Consider the following 22340-nt stretch of genomic DNA (forward strand, 5'->3'; position numbering starts at 1 on the left):
TTGATGCTTTTGAACTGTGGTGTTGGAGAAGACTCTTGAGAGTCCCTTGGACTGCAAGGATATCCAACCAGTCCATTCTGAAGGAGATCATCCCTGGGTATTCTTTGAAAGGAATGATGCTAAATCTGAAACTCCAGTACTTTGGCCACCTCATGTGAAGAGTTGACTCATTGAAAAAGACCTTGATTTGGGGAGGGATTGGGAGCAGAAGGAGAAGGGGACGCCAGAGGATGAGATGGATGGATGCATCACTGACTCGACTGACGTGAATTTGGGTGAACTCCGGGAGTTGGTGATGGACAGGGAGGCCTGGCGTGCTGCAATTCATGGTGTCGCAAAGAGTCGGACACGACTGAGCAACTGAACTGAACTGAAAAAATAACAGTATAGTTAATTTACAATGTTGTGTTAGTTTCAGGTGTACAGCAAAGTGATTCAGGTTTTTATACACACACACACACACACACATATATACTTTTTCAGATTTTTTTCCATTTTTGATTATTGAAAGGTATTGCATATATTTCCATGTGTTATACAGTATATCCTTGTTGTTTATCTATTTTACATGTAGTGGTACATATATGTTACTCTCTCTTACCCTCATCTATTATCTGTCTCTCTTACCCTCATCTATTGTCTGTCATTTAGAGATTTGTATATTCATTTCTCAAGGATCACTTTTGCTTAGAGTATTGAATTACTTATTTTGACTGGTTGCTTACTTCAAAGTTTGTTGAAAGTTGAATACACCACTTTAGTATCAAGAGTTTTGCACTTAAATGTTCATTGAACTGCAAAAGTTATCCAAAATAGGGATATACTGACAATTCCCTTAGAAAATTGAGAAATACAGCATTTTTTTTTTATTATATGGAATATTGAAAGTCTCTTGTTCTTAAAGTTTCAAGTCCATTTATTACTGCCAGATTTTTTTTTCCATAGTAGCTTAAACTTATATTTTCTGTAAATTTTTATAATTTTTATTTGTTTATATTCATCTAAAAAGTTTTTCTCTTCCACTAACAGTCCAGTTACATTTTTTTCTGTTATTGGTTTAAAGAAATAGTATTTAGGGGATCCTTATATTTTGAGATGAGATTATAAGGCAGTGGGATTCATACCACTAGCCATACAGAAATTAGTTTCTTTACTTTTTTAGTCATAGTTCATTGTTCCAAGTTTTAGGAAGGAATAGTAATTCAAAAAAATCAAGTGCTACAATATCATTGTTTTCACAAAAAACTTACCATTAGTTATATTTAATATTTCAAAATGTAATCATTGACATTGGTCTGTAGTTGATAGTAAAGTAAGATTATTGCCAACCATGGAAAGCTGTTGTGATGGTTAATTAATTCTTTAATGCTTTTCTAATTTTTTGAATCAATAAAATACTAAACACAGAATCATCATTTAAAACTTAAAAATTGTGTCATCAATCCAGTTAGGATAGTGCCATTGTTCCTAGTTTTTTTCCCTCTAAAATCAACGGTCTCAGTCCAAAATGTAGTAATACTACCACCAACTGTGTCGTTTGCTAAGTGTTTTAAGCAAACTTGATCTAATTTTTGTACAGTAGTTTTAAATGGAAGTTTGGTTCTGATTTTAACTAATAAATTTTCCTCTTTCTTTTCATAGCCTATGAGGAAATTACATTTTCTGAATATTTAAAAACTCAAAAATTAACCCCCAACCTCCAATATTTTGTTCTGCACTCAATGGCAATGACATCAGAGACAGGCAGCAGTACCATAGATGGTCTCAAAGCTACTAAGAACTTTCTTCACTCTCTTGGGCGATATGGCAACACTCCATTTTTATTTCCTTTATATGGTCAAGGAGAACTCCCTCAGTGTTTCTGCAGGTAAGATGGGCATTGGTTTTTTTATCTCTTCTTAAAATGATACTTGAATAACAGATGAAAATTAGAAAGACGAAAATGAAATTTAGTCAAGATTTAGTATATACAGACATACTATTTGTTATTCATCTCACCCCTCCCCTCTTCTGCCCTTGCTAATTCTTAGGCTGAAGCCTAATGAGTTCATGTTCATCTTTTTTTTTTTTTTTAATTAATTTATTTATTTTAATTGGAGGATGATTACTTTACAATACTGTAGTAGTTTTTGCCATACATTGACATGAATCAGCCATGGATGTACATGTGTTCCCCATCCTGAATCCCCTTCCCACCTCCCTCCCCATCCCATCCCTCAGGGTCATCCCAGTACACCAGCCCCAAGCACCCTGTCTCATGCATCAAACCTTGACTGGCGATCTATTTCACATAGGGTAATATATATGTTTCAGGGCTATTCTCTCAAATCATCCCAGCCTCGCCTTCTGCCACAGAGTCCAAAACTCTGTTCTTTACATCTGTGTCGCCTTTGCTGTCTGGCACATAGGATCATCATTATAATCACTCTAAATTCCATATATATGTGTTAATATACTCTATTGGTGTTTTTCTTTAACTTCAGTTTATATAATAGAATCCAGTTTAATCCATCTCATTAGAACTGAGTCAAATGCATTATATTTAATAGCTGAGTAATATTCCATTGTGTATATGTACCACAGCTTTCTTATCCATTCGTCTGCTGATGACCACCTAGGTTGCTTAGATGTCCTGACTATTGTAAACAGTGCTGCGATGAATATTGGAGTTCATGTGTCTCTTTCAATTCTGGTTTCCTTGGTTTGTATGCCCAGCACTGGGATTGCTGGGTCGTATGGCAGTTCTATTTCCAGTTTTTTAAGGAATCTCCACACTTCTCCATAGTGGATGTACTAGTTTGCATTCCCACCAACAGTGTAAAACGGTTCCCTTTTCTCCACACCCTCTCTAGCATTTATTGTTTATAGACTTTTTGATAGCAGCCATTCTGACCGGCATGAGATTGTACCTCATTGTGGTTTTGATTTGCATTTCGCTGATAAGTTACGTTGAACATCTTTTCACGTGTTTGTTAGCCATCTGTATGTCTTCTTTGGAGAAATGTCTGTTTAGATCTTTGGCCCAATTTTTGATTGGGTTATTTTTCTGGAGTTGAGCTGCAGGAGCTGCTTGTATATTTTTGAGATTAATTCTTTGTCAGGTGCTTCCTTTGCTGTTACGTTCTCCCATTCTGAAGGCTGTCCTTGCACCTTGCTTAGAGTTTCCTTCGTTGTACATAAGCTTTTAAGTTTAATTAGGTCCCATTTGTTTATTTTTGCTTTTATTTCCTTTATTCTGGGAGGTGGGTCATAGAGGATCCTGCTGTGATTTATGTCAGAGTGTTTTGCCCATGTTTTCCTCTAGGAGTTTTATAGTTTCTGGTCTTACATTTAGATCTTTAACCCATTTTGAGTTGTATTTTGTGTATGGTGTTAGAAAGTGTTCTAGTTTGATTCTTTTGCAGGTCATTGACCAGCTTTCAGAAGTCTGTTCTGGCATGTATGTCTCTTTTGCTGTATTGCATATAGGGTCGTCATTACCGTCTTTCTAAATTCCATATATATGCATTAATATACTATATTGGTGTTTCTCTTTCTCACTTCACTTTGTATAATAGGCTCCAGTTACATACACCTCATTAGAATTGACTCAAATGCATTCCTTATTTTATAGCTGAGTAGTATACCATTGTGTGTATGTACCACTACTTCCTTATCCATTAGTCTGCTGATGGACATCTAGGTTGCTTCTATGTCCTAGCTATTGTAAATAGTGCTGCAATGAACATTGGGGTACAGTGTGTCTCTTTTAATTCTGATTTACTTGGTGTGTATGCCCAGCAATGGCATTACTGGATCATATGGCAGTTCTATTTCCAGTTTTTTAAGGAATCTCCACCCTGTTCTCCATAATGGTTGTATTAGTTTGCATTCCCAGCAACTGTGTAAGAGGGTTCCTTTTTTTCTCCAGCATTTATTGTTTGTATACTTTTTGATGGTAGTCATTCTGACTGGCATAAGATGGTAGGTACCACATTTTGGTTTTGATTTCCATTTCTCTGATTATGAGTGATGTTGAGCATATTTTCATGTGATTATTAGCCATGTGTATGTCTTCTTCGGACAAATGTTTACTTAGTTCTTTGGCCCACTTTTTGATTGGGTCATTTATTTTTCTGGTATTGAGCTGCAGGAACTGCTTGTATACTTTGGAGATTTATTCTTTGTTAGTTGTTTTATTTGCTATTATTTTCTCCCATTCTGAAGGATACCTTTTCACCTTGCTCATAGTTTCCTTCACTGTGCAAAGCATTTGCATTTAATTAAGTCCCATTTGTTTATTTTTGTTTTTATTTCCATTACTCTGGGAGGTAGGTCATAGAGTATCTTGCTGTGATTTGTGTCGGAGCGTGGTTTGCCTATGTTTTCCTCTAAGCGTTTTATAGTTCTGGTCTTATATTTAAATCTTTAATCCATTTTGAGTTTATTTTTCTGTATAGTTTTAGAAAGTGTTTTAGTGGCATTCTTTTACAAGTGGTTGTCCAGTTTTCCTAGCATCACTTATTAAAGAGATTGTCTTTTCCCCATTGTATATTCTTGCCTCCTTTGTTAAAGATAAGGTGTCCATAGGGATGTAGATTTATCTCTGGGCTTTCTATTTTGTTCCATTGATCTATATGTCTTTCTTTGTGCCAGTACCATACTGGCTTGATGACTGTAGCTTTGTATTATAGTCTGAAGTCAGGCAGGTTGATTGCTCCAGTTCCATTCTTATTTCTCAAGATTGCTTTGGCTATTTGAGGGTTTTTGTGTTTCCATACACATTGTGAAATTGTTTGTTGTAGTTCGGTGAAAAATATTGTTGGTAGCTGGATAGGGATTGTGTTAAATCTATAGATAGCTTTGGGCAGTATACTCATTTTCACTATATTCATTCTTCCAATGCACAAGCATGGTATATTGCTCCATATATTTGTGTCATATTTGATTTCTTTCATCTGTGTTTTATAGTTCTGTATATACAGGTCTTTTTTTTTTTTTTTTAGTTAAATTTATTCTTAAATATTTCATTCTTTTTCTTGCAATGGTGAATGGGACTGTTTCCTTAATTTCTCTTTCTCTTTTCTCATTATTATTGTAGAGGAATGCAAGGGATTTCTCTGTGTTAATTTTACATCCTGCAACTTTACTATATTCATTGATTAGGTCTAGTAAATTTTCTGGTTGTTTCTTTAGAGTTTTCTATGTAGAAGATGATGTCATCTGCAAACAGTGAGAGTTTTTCTTCTTCTTTTCCATTCTGAATTCCTTTATTTCTTTTCCTTCTCTGATTTCTCTGACTCAGACTTCCAAAACTCTGTTGAATAGTAGTAGTTAGAATGGGAACCCTTGTCTTGTTCCTGGTTTTAGAGGAAATACTTTCAGTTTTTCCCCATTGAGAATAATGTTTGCTATTGGTTTGTCATATATGGCTTTTATTATGTTAAGGTATGTGCCTTCTAAGCCTGCTTTCTGGAGATTTTTCATCATAAATGGGTGTTCAGTTTTGTTAAAGGCTTTGTCTGCATCTGTTCAATTTATCATATGGTTTGTATCTTTCAATTTATTAATATGGTGTAACAGATTGATTGATTTGTGAATACTGATGAATCCTTGCATCCTTGGAATAAAGCCCACTTGATCATGATATATGATCTTTTTAATATGGTCTTTGGTTCTGTAGGCTAGAATTTTGTTGAAGATTTTTGCATCTATGTTTATCAGTGATGTTGGCCTTTAGTGTTATTATTTGATGTTTCTCTTCTGTCTTGAGGTAGGCATGTATAGCTATGAACACCCCTCTTAGCACTGCTTTTACTGAATCCATTAGGATTTTGGATTGTTGTGTTTTCATTTTCATTTGTTTCTATGTATATTGTGATTTTCATTTTGATTTCTTTTGTGATCTGTTGGTTATTCAGAAGCTTGTTGTTTATCCTCCATATGTTTTTATTTTTAGCCGTATTTTCTCCTGTAGTTGATGTCTAACCTTACTGCACTGTGATCAGAAAAGATGCTTGAAATAATTTCCATATTTTCAAATTTACCAATGCTTGATTTATGGTCCAGGATGTGATCTATCCTGGAGAATGTCCCATGTGCACTTGAGAAAAAAGTGAGATTCATATTTTGGGGGTGAAATACCCTGTGTGTGTGTGTGTATTTATTAATATGTGTTTTATATTAATATATTATATGTTATGTAATATATATTAATGTTATATATATAGGTCTAAGTGGTCCATTTTATCATTTAAAGTTTCTGTTTCCTTGTTAATTTTCTGTTTGGTTGATCTATCCATAGGTGTGAGTGGGGTATTTAGTTCAGTTCAGTTGCTCACTTGTGTCCGACTCTTTGCGACGCTATGAACCACAGCATGCCAGGCCTCCCTGTCCATCACCAACACTTGGAGTTCACTCAGACTCACATCCATCGAGTCAGTGATGCCATCCGGCCATCTCATCCTCTGTCGTCCCCTTCTCCTCCTGCCCCCAATCCCTCCCAGCATTAGAAGCTTTTCCAGTGAGTCAACTGTTCGCATGAGGTGGCCAAAGTATTGGAGTTTCAGCTTTAGTATCAGTCCTTCCAAAGAACAACCAGGACTGATCTCCTTCAGAATGGACTGGTTGGATCTCCTTACAGTCCAAGGGACTCTCAAGAGTCTTCTCCAACACCACAGTTCAAAAGCATCAATTCTTCGGTGCTCAGCTTTCTTCACAGTCCAACTCTCACATCCGTACATGATCACTGGAAAAACCATAGCCTTGACTTGACGGACCTTTGTTGGCAAAGTAATGTCTCTGCTTTTTAATATGCTATCTAGGTTGGTCATAACTTTCCTACCAAGGATTAAGCATCTTTTAATTTCTTAGCTGCAATCACCATCTGCAGTGATATTGGAGCCCCCAAAAATAAAGTCTAACACTGTTTCCCCATCTATTTCCCATGAAGTGATGGGACCAGATGCCATGATCTTCGTTTTCTGAATGTTGAGCTTTAAGCCAATGTTTTCACTCTCCTTTTGCACTTCCATCAAGAGGCTTTTTAGTTCCTCTTCATTTTCTGCCATAAAGGTGATGTCATCTGCATATCTGAGGTTATTGTTATTTCTCCCGGCAGTCTTGATTCCATCTTGTGCTTCTTCCAGCCCAGCGTTTCTCATGATATACTCTGCATATAAGTTAAATAAGCAGAATGACAATATACAGCCTCAACATCCTCCTTTTCCTATTTGGAACCAGTGTGTTGTTCCATGTCCATTTCTAACTGTTGCTTCCTGACCTGCATACAGGTTTCTCAAAAAGCAGGTCAGGTGGTCAAGTATTCCCATCTCTTGAAGAATTTTCCAGTTTTTGTGATCCACATAGTCAAAGGCTTTGGCATAGTCAATAAAGCTGAAATAGATGTTTTTCTGGAACTCTCTTGCTTTTTCGATGACCCAGCAGATGTTGGCAATTTGATCTCTGGTTCCTCTTCCTTTTCTAAAACCAGCTTGAACATCTGGAAGTTCATGGTTCGTGTATTGCTGAAGCCTGGCTTGGAGAATTTTAAGCATTACTTTAGTAGCGTGTGAGATGAGTGCAATTGTGTGGTAGTTTGAGCATTCTTTGGCATTGCCTTTCTTTGGGATTGGAATGAAAACTGACCTTTTCCAGTCCTGTGGCCACTGCTGAGTTTTCCAAATTTGCTGGCGTATTGAGTGTAGCACTTTCACAGCATCATCTTTCAGGATTTGACATAACTCAACTGGAATTCCATAACCTCCACCAGCTTTGTTCGTAGTGATGCTTTCTAAGGCCCACTTGACTTCACATTCCAGGATGTCTAGCTCTAGGTGAGTGATCACACCATCATGATTTTCTGTGTCATGAAGATCTTTTTGTACAGTTTTTCTGTGTATTCTTTCTTGCCACCTCTTCTTAATATATTCTGCTTATTTGCTAAGTCACTTCAGTTGTGTCTGACTCTGTGCAATCCTATAAGATGGCAGCCCACCAGGCTCCGCCATCCCTGGGATTCTCCAGGCAAGAACACTGGAGTGGGGTGCCATCGCCTTCTCCAATTCTGCTTATAGGGTTGTCTAATTATTGGTTTTTAAGTCTGACAAGTAAGGCTTTGAGTTGTAATTTTCAAACATTACTTTATTGAAGTGTTTATCTTTGATCTGTCAATAATAAAGTGAAATGTTTTGAAATCTCCCATTATGATTTTTCATTTGTCAATTTCTCCCTGTAATTCTATCAGTTTTTATTTTATATTTATTTTGAGTCAATTTATTAAGATCATATATGTTTCCAGTTTAATATTTCTGATGAATTTAATATTTTGCATAGTCTGGTTTCTCCATCCCTAATAGTACATTTTCCATTAAAGTATATTTTGTCTAATATCAAGTAACTACTCCAAGTTTTTAGTATTTGCCTATTATATCTTTCTCCATCCCTTCATTTTTCAACTAAATTTAGAGCTCTTAATAGGAGACTATTAAATTTTTTTTTTAATTCCATCTGACAATCTGTCTTTTATCAAGCAGGGTAAATGCGATTAACAGGAGTGTGTTCCTTTATTCTGAAGTATATAATTTAAAAAATTCTTCTAGTTTATGCTCTGAGTAGTTAATGCTTTCTAGTTTGTGTGTACATGAAAACAACTTTTTTTTCCCCTTTTTGTCTTGAGTGGATATTTATTAGCTAAAGAGTTCTAGGTTGGCTCTCAGTACTTTAAAATTTGATTTCCTTTTTTGCCATTAAGAAGTTTTATGTTGCTTAATTGTCATTTCTTTATAAATGTTATCTATTTTCTCTTAGGTCAAACCATATGAAATTAACAGTATTAAAACTTTTTAACCTATAATTCCACATGGCTCAAATAACTGTATTTATTTCCTCTGTCTGTGAATTGTCATTTATTATTGTAGAAAACTATCAGTCAGTATCTTGCAAATTTGTTTTTGTCCCCTGTTTCCATTTTCACCTTTTTGGAACCACAAATAGATATGTTTTAAAACCTAACATTATCCCTTCCATATTGTTTAATTTCTTTTTCATGTTTTCTATTTCCTTATCCTTCCTGCTACATTCTTAGTACCTTATATAGGTCTATTTTCCAAATTATTAGTTCTCTTCACTTGTAACTAATCTGCAATTTTTTTTTTTGTCTCATTTTATTTTTTTATTTTTTAAAAACTGTGCATTGAACCTGGACTGGCATCTCGTTTCATACATGATATTTTACATGTTTCAATGCCATTCTCCCAAATCTTCCCACTCTCTCCCTCTCCCACAGAGTCCATAAGACTGTTCTATACGTCAGTGTCTCTTTTGCTGTCTCGTATACAGGGTTATCGTTACCATCTTTCTAAATTCCATATATATGCATTAGTATACTGTATTGGTGTTTTTCCTTCTGGCTTACTTCACTCTGTATAATAGGCTCCAGTTTCATCCACCTCATTAGAACTGATTCAAATGTATTCTTTTTAATGGCTGAGTAATACTCCATTGTGTATATGTACCACAGCTTTCTTTATCCATTCATCTGCTGATGGACATCTAGGTTGCTTCCATGTCCTGGCTATTATAAACAGTGTTGCGATGAACATTGGGGTACACGTGTCTCTTTCCCTTCTGGTTTCCTCAGTGTGTATGCCCAGCAGTGGGATTGCTGGATCATAAGGTAGTTCTATTTCCAGTTTTTTAAGGAATCTCCACACTGTTCTCCATAGTGGCTGTACTAGTTTGCATTCCCACCAATAGTGTAAGAGGGTTCCCTTTTCTCCACACCCTCTTCAGCGTTTATTATTTGTAGACTTTTGGATTGCAGCCATTCTGACTGGTGTGAAATGGTACCTCATAGTGGTTTTGATTTGCATTTCTCTGATAATGAGTGATGTTGAGCATCTTTTCATGTGTTTGTTAGCCATCTGTATGTCTTCTTTGCAGAAATGTCTTAATTCTTTTTTTTTTACTTCAGTATTTTTTCCCTTCATTTTTAGAAGTTCTGCTTCTCCCCCATGAAGTCTTCCTTGTCATTGTTTGGTATTCTCTTTTGCTTGTTCATTTCTTTCATATACAGATATTTTATATTCTGCCATGTGTTGTTTCTGTTGATTTATATTAATGATTCATTTCCTTTTGTCATGCTTATTTTTGATTGAGAATTTGTATTTGATTCATTTTTTTTTATTATTTTTTTTTGATTCATTTTAATCTGTGGAAATCTGGGGGCCCAAATTAAGGACACTTTCCTTCAAGGATTATTTGTCTTTTGCTTCAGCCAGAAGGCAGTAAGACTTGAGACCATGCTGACTCCCTTCAAGGGGTCTTTGCTTAATAAAGGAACTGCAGATAGAGCTCTCATGCTGATACAGACAATGTGACATTTTTTTTTTTAATTGCAGTGTTTGTTGCTTAAAACTTTGTGTTCAGCTCAAGATTTGTACTCTGCCTATGTATGTTTGGGGTTGGGATTTTCCTCTGGATATTTCTCTTATTTCCTTCACTCTCAGCAATGCAATAAAAATTATTTTTAATGTAAGAAATAGTTTTTTGTTAGTAATAGGGGCCCTTCACAGTATCTAGTTGAATATACTACTGGAAGTAGGTATTCTCAAATCTGCATTTCTTAACTGTGTGATTTTGTTTATGGTAAGAAGGTTATGAATTTGAAAGTAACTTCATTCTGAAAGATAGGTCTTTGTATTTCTAGACAAGTTCTTCCTTCTCCAGTTGCTTGCCAAAGTAGGGATGAACAGGGAGTGTCATGTCCCCCAGGACCAGACTTCTATCAGTTAAAACTAATAGGTGAGTTCTGTGGGTTTCTTGGGCTTCCCTTCTAGCTCAGTTGGTAAAGAATCCACCTGCTATGCAAGAGACCCCTGTTCTATTCCTGGGTCAGGAAGATCCTCTGGAGAAGGGATAGGCTATTCACTCCAGTATTCTTGGTCTTCCCTGGTTCAGATGATAAAGAATCCACCTGCAATGTGGGAGACCTGGGTTTGATCCCTGGGTTGGGAAGATCCCCTCAAGGAGGGCATGGCAACTTACTCCAGTATTCTTGCCTGGAGAATCCCCATGGATAGAATAGCCTGGCAGTCTATAGTCCATGGGATCACAAGAAGTCAGACACGACTGAGCTACTAAGGACGGACACACGTGGATTTCTTAGTCATTCTTTTCTTCTTCCTATGGCATTGCCTAATTCAAAAGGAGACACAATACTTTCTCTTGTGTTCCCACTTGCCACTTACTCCTACACAGCTTTAGGAAAAGGAATAGGGACAGAATGAACAGATCACTGGGGAGTGAGTGGAAGCTCACTGGCTTCCTTAGCAACACTTTATGAAAATAGAATATTTAACCTCATTCTTATTTTATCACAGAAGCCCTATATTTCATTTCCTAATTTATACATTTGTAAATCTTTATGTAGTTTTTGTTTACTTGTTGTTTTTAAGAGAAAAGACATTTAAAGTTTCATTTGTTTGTCCTGTACTGATAAAAAATTTGAATGAGATTCTTACATGTTGAATTTTTTTAGACAAAACATTTTTTCCCAAAGATGATTGTAATCTTCTCAATATATATATTTTTCAGCCCTCTGTATCTTTTTATCCTCTGCAGAGCCTAGCTCAGAATTTTGTATGTGGTTCATATTTAATGTTTGTTATAAAAATTATATCTCACTCTCTCCAATTTGAAGTGAATTCATTTTGCAAAGAATGATATAATTAAATGTATATGATATTAACGACAACAAAAAAAGACTTATGTTTGAAGTAGTATATTAAACTTTTGGGTGATACTGTGGTAATCAAGGCAACTCTGAGTTCTTACATATTATATATATGAATCTGTGTGGTTATAAATTTAAAAAATGCATTTACTTGGCCTAAGGATATTAACTTTTAATCTTATATTTGATTCCTTGCATAATGCTTTATAATTTCATATAAATATTGTTCTGTACTAACACTATCACCATCTATACATCATAGTCAGCACTTTTTATCACTAGGTTATCAGAATTAGGTGTCACCTGTTCTGTGATTTCTAACCACCATTCTGTATTCTGTTTTAATATAACCCTCTTAAGCATTTCTCACAGCCAGTTACAGTGTATTCTCATCAAGGCTACTGTTATAAATGACATACATGCATATTTATGTGAACGATTCAAAGACTTTTGTAAGTCATATCTTTGCATTTTGAATGTATCCTGCATAAACATATAACATTTTAACTACTAGAGATAACTTCCATGAATAAACGCCCTTTGAGGTTTTTATCAATTTAAATCTGTAGTTTTTTTTTTTTTTCCACCAAAGAAAATGAAGCTTATTTATTATACTACCTACTACCCATTAATGTGTCAAGATACATAAATTGGACCATACTAGAAGAAAAGTCATTGAAACCTATATATTTTTCCAGTCTAGCAAGCCATAGAATTTCCCCTATTGTATTAGTTGGTTGATAACTTTTTTTTGGAACATTGGGCAGGATATGTATGTAGTATACAGGTTTTTAAACTCTCACACGCTTTATCTTCCAGACAGAAGTCCTTTTTAAGCCCTAATCAAGTAATTTATTTCTGCTATCTGTGTGGTTGGTAGCATAGTAGCCTTTAGAACTACTTTCTAGCTCTGAATAGGTTTCATATACTGTGTCATGTTTTTATAATGTATGAAATAAAGCAGTATCTATGGGACCTAAAAAACTACATTTAAAATTTTTTTTTTATAAATAAACCTAGACTGCCTAGAGATTGTTACTTGTTTTTTGTGAAGAGAGAGTATTTAACTGATAGTTTACCGGATAATTCAGCCTTTGGTTCTTCAGGTTTCAGCCTAGATTTTATTTTTTATTTCTTTTTCTGCTTTAATGTAGTGAGATTGTTAAAACATAAAGAATGAGTCCATTTTACATTTAACATGTAATGTAAATTGTGTGTGTGTGTGTGTGTGTGTGTGTGTGTGTGTGTGTGAAATCACCACTTGGTATCGCGTACTTACCTTCAAATGGCATTTTCCTGAATATTGTATGTGGAAAATTGAATAGATGTGCCATCTACCTCAGGAAATTTTCAGCACACCTTGATTAACTTATAGCTTTTTTTAAATAAAAAGAGAATGACAGAACACCAAAGGTCCAAAACATAAGTAACTTGCTCAAGATTATAGGAATAGCACAGAATGACAGGAAAGGAAATCTCCCATTTGATACATTCATTCAGTAATGGCAGAAAGAATGATGCCCCAAATAAGCCACATAGATACTACCATGATTTTGTTATAAACATGGAATTTGTTTTTTAATATACAATGTAAGACATTTTATATTGCTTTGTCTTTTTCTTCTGCTTTAAGAAAATATCTTCTTTAGTCTAAAGTCAAAGATCAAAATATATGCTTTACTGAATATTGTATTGTTCCATTTGGAGAACTCCTAGTACAAAACGTCTTTCAGACCAAAGTAACCTGCTTATTTTATTCTGTAATAACCAATTTTTTTTTTATTCAGAGAATTTTCAGAAATCTAAGAGATGTTTGCTAAACTGGGTAAACATATTTGAAAACTAAGAGAAGACTTAAAATTGACCAAAGATTATACTGATGGAAAATTTTATGAGTTTATGACTTAAACTGCATGTTGTCAGAAAGAGCAACGTTTCAGGTGCTTTTTAGTGTCTGCTTCCAATGTTCTTTCCCCTTCACCGAAGTGTGGACTAGGTTATGGATCTAGGTTCTTTAACAGTATATTTCTTCCTCCTCAACAGCATTCTCCTTAATCCATCTTCTTGTAAAATTCTCCCTACTATTCTGCTAGTTATGGAACAGAAAAAATTAAAGTTGGAAGAATGCTTTTAAATTGTTTTGACTGGTTGTCTAATTTTACAAATGAGGAAAGTTAACATAAAAAGAGGGTGAGGCTAGAATCCACATGTCCTGATATTCATTCTTCACAATTATCTTCTTATGTAGTGTGTCTTCAAACAACATTTTCTGGAGAAAAAAAAAAAAAAGAGAAAGTTAATACAAATATTGTTATTTCGGGGGATTTTTAAGTATTCATTGTTTAACAAGTAGTAATTTGCTATGATTTCTCCTCTCACTGTCAGTGCATAATCACTACCCCTTCAAAAAAAGGCAGAAGAGAATAAGGGCTATTCTTACATTGTTCTAGAAACATGTTCTAATTCTATGACCAATAGATAATACCAGTTTAGATGAATAAAGCAATTATTTCAACTTCCCAAATTTACCTAATTGATAAAGGAAAAACAGACCATGAACAAATCGATCTCCCTCACACCCCTATAACTTGTATGCATGCATTTGATAATACTAATGCTGTGAAAGTGCTGCACTCAATATGCCAGCAAATTTGGAAAACTCAGCAGTGGCCACAGGACTGGAAAAGGTCAGTTTTCACTCCAATCCCAAAGAAACGCAATGCCAAAGAATGCTCAAACTGCCACACAATTGCACTTATCTCACACGCAAGTAAAGTACTGCTCAAAATTCTCCAAGCCAGGCTTCAGCAATACGTGAACTGTGAACTTCCAAATGTTCAAGCTGGTTTTAGAAAAGGCAGAAGAACCATAGATCAAATTGCCAACATCCGCCGGATCATGGAAAAAGCAAGAGAGTTCTAGAAAAACATCTATTTCTGCTTTATTGACTATGCCAAAGCCTTTGACTGTGTGGATCACAATAAACTGGAAATTTCTGAAAGAGATGGGAATACCAGACCACCTGACCTGCCTCTTGAAAAACCTATATGCAAGTCAGGAAGCAACAGTTAGAACTGGACATGGAACAACAGACTGGTTCCAAATAGGAAAAGGAGTACGTCAAGGCTGTATATTGTCACCCTGCTTATTTAACTTATATGCAGAGTATATCATGAGAAACGCTGGGCTGGAAGAAGAACAAGCTGGAATCACGATTGCCGGGAGAAATATCAATAACCTCAGATATGCAGATGACACCACCCTTATGGCAGAAAGTGAAGAGGAACTCAAAAGCCTCTTGATCAAAGTGGAAGAGGAGAGTGAAAAAGTTGGCTTAAAGCTCAACATTCAGAAAACGAAGATGATGGCATCCGATCCCATCACTTCATGGGAAATAGATGGGGAAACAGTGGAAACAGTGTCAGACCTTATTCTTTTGGGCTCCAAGATCACTGCAGATGGTGACAGCAGCCATGAAATTAAGACGCTTACTCCTTGGAAGGAAAGTTATGACCAACCTAGATGGCATGTTCAAAAGCAGAGACATTACTTTTCCAACAAAGGTTCGTCTGGTCAAGGCTATGGTTTTTCCTGTGGTCATGTATGGATGTGAGAGTTGGACTGTGAAGAAGACTGAGCGCCAAAGAATTGATGCCTGTGAACTGTGGTGTTGGAGAAAACTTTTGAAAGTCCCTTGGACTGCAAGAGATCCAACCAGTCCATTCTGAAGGAGATCAGCCCTGGCATTTCTTTGGAAGGAATGATGCTAAAGCTGAAACTCCAGTACTTTGGCCACCTCATGCGAAGAGTTGACTCATTGGAAAAGACTGATGCTGGGAGGGATTGGGGGCAGTAGGAGAAGGGAACGACAGAGGATGAGATGGCTGGATGGCATCGCTGACTCGATGGACGTGAGTCTGAGTGAAGTCCGGGAGTTGGTGATGGACAGGGAGGCCTGGTGTGCTACGATTAATGGGGTCGCAAAAAGTCAGACACGACTGAGCGACTGAACTGACTGAGCGACTGAACTGAACTGAACTGAAATGACTGAATGCAGATAAGCCTGGTAGCTGTTCAGGTCCTTTAATGGACTGGAACCTGGTTGTCCGGAGTTGACGATAAGAAAGTAAAAGAGAGAGAGAAAGAGACTGATATTCTTTGGTTTACACAGGAAACCAATAAAGCTCTTGACACGGAGCTTGCACTGCTTCACATAGGCACCGGGTGCCCTCTCGAGGGGGTGAAGGCACAGTGTGCTTTCTCGAGAAGTCTTAGAAGCCCAGGTAAGAAAGTGAGCTCAGCGGGCTTCTGCGCTTCAAAGAATTAACCTGAGAGAGAGAGAGAAATAAAGACATGGGGACTCAAGGTCTCGTGGAGCAAAGGTGTTTTATTCAACATAATGTGGGTATATATATTGTCTTACAAGATAGCTATTTTCAGCAAAGATAAAAATCAAAAGTCCAGACTTACAAATTATCATAAGGCAATCTATATCAAAAAGAGAGGGTTGTAAATAATCACTTTTACCATATGGTTCATAAAAAGGAAGAGGATCATAAATAGTTACTTATCACCATATGGAAAAACTAAGGAAGCAAATGCATGCATTCCTCAGCCCCGGGAGCCGTTTGCCAACTCCTCTTAATTCCTGAATATTCAGGAGTTAATAAGGGACAGAGGATTCCTGACAGATCCAAAAGAGCACACAGGAAGCCTCCTGTTAAATGCTTCCTGACAGGTAGCCATTGTGTTTTACACATTTTTGGGACTAGTTAGCATTGATCTGTTTTATGCTCTAAATCCTCTTGATGTCCTCCCACAGTGTCACAAGTAGAACTTCATGATTCAACTAGGTACAAAATCTGGCCCTGTGTCTAACTGTATATTTGACAAGTGCAGTGTGTGTATGTGTGTGTTAGTGTAAAGCTTGATTATTGAATCAAGCCTTCAGTATTTGAAATTAAATGTTCAAAAATGGCCAGAGTGAATTAAATTGAAATGGATTAATTAATTGAACATTGATTATATAGATCCTATGGTTAAGTAAGAAATATTTTCATAATGGATCACTACACATTTTTCGTTTTGCAACACTGCAGCTGAATAGAACTGCATTGAAATATGATAAGGTTCTTAACCTAAGGTGCACTTAACTTTGGAATTTATACATAGCAGATTATATGTATATCTTTATAAAATATAAAATATGCATAATTTCATTGAATTTTCATAGGCATCCATGACCTTAATAACAAGGGTTGAGAACCATTGTTTGGAGTTTTGAAAAAAAAAGTAGCTTTTTTTTTTTTTTTAATCAGATAATCATTCGTTAAGAGCTTATAAAAAGAAGAGGCTCTAAATAGTGAATAGCCAAGGTGCTTCTTGGCTCTAAAGACCAGAGAGATATAGGAAAACTTGGAAAATACTGCTATTGGAACTGTTATTTACAGGTACCTCTTTGGGTAGGTGAAAGCAGATATCTGTGTTCTAGTGGTGTTAAGGAGAGGTAAGTTTAGTGCACTGAACCAGAGATTGCATTTTAGAGCCAGACCAAGGGGCCAAATCCTGGTTTCACCATTTACTAGCTGTGTATAATTGGGAAAGTTCTTTAACCTCTCTGTGCTTCCATTTCTTCATTTTTTTCAATGGGGATAATAATGATAGTATCTACTTCATAAGTTCTGAGGTTTAAAATAAATTAGTATGTAGAAAGTGCTTAAACTAGTCTTAGTAAATACTATGGAAGTATTAGGTGTTATTACTCTTACTATGATTGTGATAATTATCACTGCTGTTGCTATTGAGGCTGTTTTAGAATGCCACGAGGGCAAATATGAAACCAAGTTAGGCACTGAGCCAGATTTGTGTTGTAATCCAGTGGGTCAGCAAACTTTTTCTGTAAAGGGTTAGATAGTAAATAGTTTAGCCTTTGCAAGCCATATGGTTTTGGTTGAAACTGTTTGCAGTCTTAGATAATATGTAAAAGAATGGACATGGCTGTGTTTCAAAAAAAGTTTATTTACAGAAGTAGGTGGCAGGTTTTCTGACCCTAGTGTAATCAACTGGCTAGACTTGTGCCTACAAAACCATAATAATAATTTTTTAAAACTCTGATGTTAGGAAGTTATACAGAATTGCCCCAGTGCAATGCCTGGTATGTATTAGTCATTCATTAAGTATTTGATGGATAAGTTGAGTGAATAGTTAGTATATATGAATTGCTGCAAAGATTGCGTGTTAAAGGACTCATAGAGCTGAGTTTCTCAAGCTTTCACTTAATGTCAGATTTTAAAAGATTACTGTGTCTCATACCTAGAGTTTCTGACTTGCAGATCTGAAATGGGGCCTGGAAATTTGCATTCTAACATATATCCAGATGTTGATGCTGCTTGTTTAGGGAACACTGCTGAAGAGGAGGCAACTAGGTGAATTGCTATCTGTGCCTAATTCTAATCAACAAGAAAGATTTAGTTAAAGTGACAGGAAGTTGTGATGAAGCATCTGTGTCATTTGTTGTTAGCTTGATTATTTTAATTTCTTCCCATTTAATTCAACAGCTAGTTTTAAGCATCTGTTCTCTGCTTAGTAATCTCCTTGGTGTAGTGGATATATACGAAAAAGAATATGACATAGACTTTGATGGCAGTGTCAGTAGTGTTTACTGTAGTTGAGGAAAGAAAAGAAAATGCACACTCATGGACCAGTTAAAGAATAAGAAAATATATTTCATAAGGTTCCAGAATGTGCAATGTAAGAATGAATGTCATCAGTACCCAGAAATTATTTGAAGGAGCCTAAATAGATATGATGTGAAATTAATTTAATCAAGGCACACAGATGACACTTAGGAAGTTACAGAAATCTCAGACTGCTCTGTTAACCCATCTAGAAAGATCAAGAAGATTTGGCTTCAATCTGTGCCAAGAACCATTAGTGGTCTGACCCTACCCTGTCATTGAACATGGTCCATTTCTGTGAGATATGTAATTATTCCAGAGGCTGTTGGTTTAGGCCAGAGTTTCTTAATCAAAGGACTGTTGACTTTTTTGACAGGATAATTTTTGCTGTGATGTAAGAGCTGACCTGTGCATTTTAGGATATATAGCAGCATCTCTGGCTTCTATGCACTGGATGCCACCACCTTCACCTACCTACTTGTGACAGATGAAAATATCTCCAGACGTTGCCAAATGTCCCTGAGGGCAAAATAATGCCTATTTGAGAAGTACTGATTTAGTCCAACTCAGTATATAATTTGGAGTAGTCTACTCTAGCTAAATGTTGATAAGCAGGGAGAATAAATCTTACTTCTCAATTTTTGATTCTATGATCTGGAACTATGTAAAAATTCTTTAAAGAACAGAGCAGTTCAAAATCTCTTGGCACTTGGATCAGTGGAGTAATTCATGTAGGTCATTTAGCAAAGTACCTGTCAGGAGATGTTAGATATCCACTGAAAAACAAATTCTTGGGTAACATATAACATTTTTAGTAGTTAGGGAAAAAAAGAAAATACTGAAAAAAAAAAAAAAGAAAGAAAACACACACACACACTCACTTTTATAAAGAAATGGAAGTCCTGTTTCCTACCTTGAATTCTACCATTGTTAAGTTAGTTGCATATCTTCCCAGATGTCTATGTATGAACATGTATGTATATGTATACTTAAAATGTAAGGGTCTGAATAGTTCTCTGGTATATGGACCTAAGTGCCATAATTTATTTAATCATTTTCCTGTTGTTGGTGTCATCATACTTCATGAAATTATGTCTTTATTATTTAAGAAATGTAATTTTATGTACAAAATTTTTGGAAAACAGAAACAGAAGTATTACTATTTATTATTACAATTAACTAAATCCCATCATCTGTTAACAATAATCACATTGTATTTTCTTTCCCCTTTTTTCAATCTACACATTTAAAGAATACCAGTAATAACAATCCTGTTATTATTTTTTTTAATTTGGCTATCTTGAATTATAACATAAGACAACTTATAGCCATCATCTTAAAAATACATAGCTTAGCTTAAATAGACAGCAGTGGAAGGCTGGGTATAATAATAGGAGTTCTTCAAATTCATGGGTCCTTAACCTGGCACCAAGTGCCTGGAATAAATCACCTAGGTTTCAGGAATTTTTGGGTAAACAACCTGAAATTGCATGCCAAATTTTGTGTGTGTAATGTGCATAGCTGCATTTTTAGGAGGTTCCTAGTTTCTGTCAGTGTCTCAAGGAGTGTATCACCACTTAAAAATGTTAGGAACCACTGAAATGTACAATTTCAATTGAGAGCTGTCCTTATTAGAATAGCATTGTGGAGTAAATTAACTAGACAAGAAAGCTTGTCTCTATGAAGTTTGAGAACTATTGTTTGAACAGAATTTTTATAAACTGTAAAATACTAGAGGGTAAAAAAAACAGTGACATACCTAATTTTCTGAATCTTTTGTATGTGGTTTTCAAAACAGTTTTCCCTCTAGTTAATAGTTGATATTGGCATGGAGATGATACATAATGTAGAGTGTAAGCATGATGATGTCTGTATGATCACCTGTTTGTTTTTCCCTTGAGGAGAGAATGTTGTGTGCGATAAACTGCAAGGTGGTGATATAATCCATCATTTTGAAACCTGTTCTCTGGTGATGGATGGATAGATTGGTAAAATAACTGAATACTCTTCATTTTTTTCCAGGTTATTCACAGATCAGTGAGCACTGTTGTTAATAAAACAGTGGAATGCTTTTGTGTCCTTGCCTGCATTATTCCTCAGGTTGTGACAGAAAAACTCTCTTAATTTGAGATTAACCTCTTACTAAAACTTATATTACATTTAAGCGTGTGATGCTAGAGGATTTATGGTCACTCTCATGAATATATTAGTATTATATTGGCTACCTAAATTATACAGTTGGAGTTTCTACTTTATATAATAGCACCCTTCCATGCTAACTATGGGCTTCCCTTGTGGCTCAGAGGGTAAAGCGTCTACCTGCAATGTAGGAGACCCAGGTTCAATCCTCAGATCAGAAAGATCCCCTGGAGAAGGAAATGGCAACCCACTCCAGTACTCTTGCCTGGAAAGTTCCATGGACAGAGGAGCCTGGTAAGCTATAGTCCATCGAATCGCAAAGAGTCACACACAACTGAGCACCTTCACTTCTTCCATGCTAACTAATTCAGATACTAGATTATCATCATAGGTAGGTACAGAAACTTACCCAATCATTTTCTCCTCAAGTAACTATTCCAGATCTATGTGTACTATTCCAAGTCGTAAAATAATTCTAATAACTTGTATTAGAGTGAAAGGTGACTGACTATGTATAGGGCAAGAATGATATTCAAGTTAATTCCAGTGATATTTGAAATAAGTCCATGTTTAGAGCTGAAATTTTAGTTTGATTACATTGAAAGGTAACACTGTGATTGTATTAACTGACTTTAAGGAGCATTCAAAATGATTCTTAACCCATCTCTTTGGAACCAATATATTAACATTGGTGAAAAAGTAATTGCAAGTTCTGACTGTGAATTTTAAGCCATTTATAACTAGGCTCAGACACATCTTTATTCATCAAAATAGGAACCATTACAATCAATACATTGTTGCAAGTGAGAAATAAGTTTGTTTATTCCTGTAATGTAAAAATATATGCTTCAGGATTCCACGAACTCTTGGAAAGCATTTTCTGCCTCCTGCTGGTTATGGAACCGTTTCCCCCAAAAAAAGTAGTCGAGATGCTTGAGAAAATAGTAGTCTGTTGGTGAGAGGTCAGGTGAATATGGCAGATGAGGCACAACTTTGTAGCCCAATTTATTCAACTTGTGAAGCATAGGGTGATGTCATGAAGAATTGGGCCCTTTCTGTTTACCAATGCCTGCTGCAGGTGTTGCAGTTTTTGGTGCATCTCATTGATTTGCTGAGCATACTTCTCAGATGTAATGGTTTTTGCTGGGATTCAGAAAGCTGTAGCAGATCAGACTGGGAGCGGACCACCAAACAGTGACCGTGACCTTTTTTTGATGGAAGTTTGGCTGTGAGAAGTGCTTTGGAGTTTCACCTCTGTGCAGCCACTTAGCTGATCATCGCTGGTCGTTGTAGAAAACCCACTTTTCGTTGCACGGCACAATCCAATGAAGAAATGGTTTGCTGATGCATTGAATAAGAGAAGACGAAACTTGAAAGCAATTTTTTTTTTTTTTTCCAGTCAGATCATGAGGCACTGGCTTATTGAGGTTTTTTACCTTTCCAATTTGCTTTAAATGCTAAATGACCATAGAATGGTACATGTTGATTTCTTCAGCAACTCCTCATATGAGGATGACCAATGAAGGCTCTGAGTTGGTCATTGTCAATTTCCAATGGCTGGCCACTGTGCTCCTCATCTTCAAGGTTCTTATCTCCTTTGCAAACCTTCTTGAACCACCACTGCCCTGTATGCTCATTAGCAGTTCCTGGGCCATATGTGTTATTGATGTTGTGAATTGTCTCTGCTGCTTTACTACCCATTTTGAACTTGAATAAGAAAAGAGGGAGGCGACATATGTACAGCTACTGCTGATTCATGTTGATGTTCTATAGAAAACAGCAAAATTCTGTAGAGCAATTATCCTTCAATT

General features: G+C 36.0%; 1 protein-coding gene across 3 annotated transcripts in view; it reads left to right on the forward strand.

Annotated features, from left to right (window-relative positions):
- Window positions 1-22340, forward strand: part of CHM (CHM Rab escort protein) — a 249696-nt gene that overhangs the window by 119713 nt on the left and 107643 nt on the right. For all 3 annotated transcript variants that reach the window (XM_061409549.1, XM_061409551.1, XM_061409550.1), the window contains one exon: window positions 1642-1867. In XM_061409549.1, coding sequence (XP_061265533.1) covers window positions 1642-1867 — 226 coding nt within the window. The remainder of the gene's footprint in view (window positions 1-1641; window positions 1868-22340) is intronic.

Source organism: Bos javanicus, chromosome X (genome assembly GCF_032452875.1).
Source record: "Bos javanicus breed banteng chromosome X, ARS-OSU_banteng_1.0, whole genome shotgun sequence".
Lineage (NCBI taxonomy): Eukaryota > Metazoa > Chordata > Mammalia > Artiodactyla > Bovidae > Bos > Bos javanicus.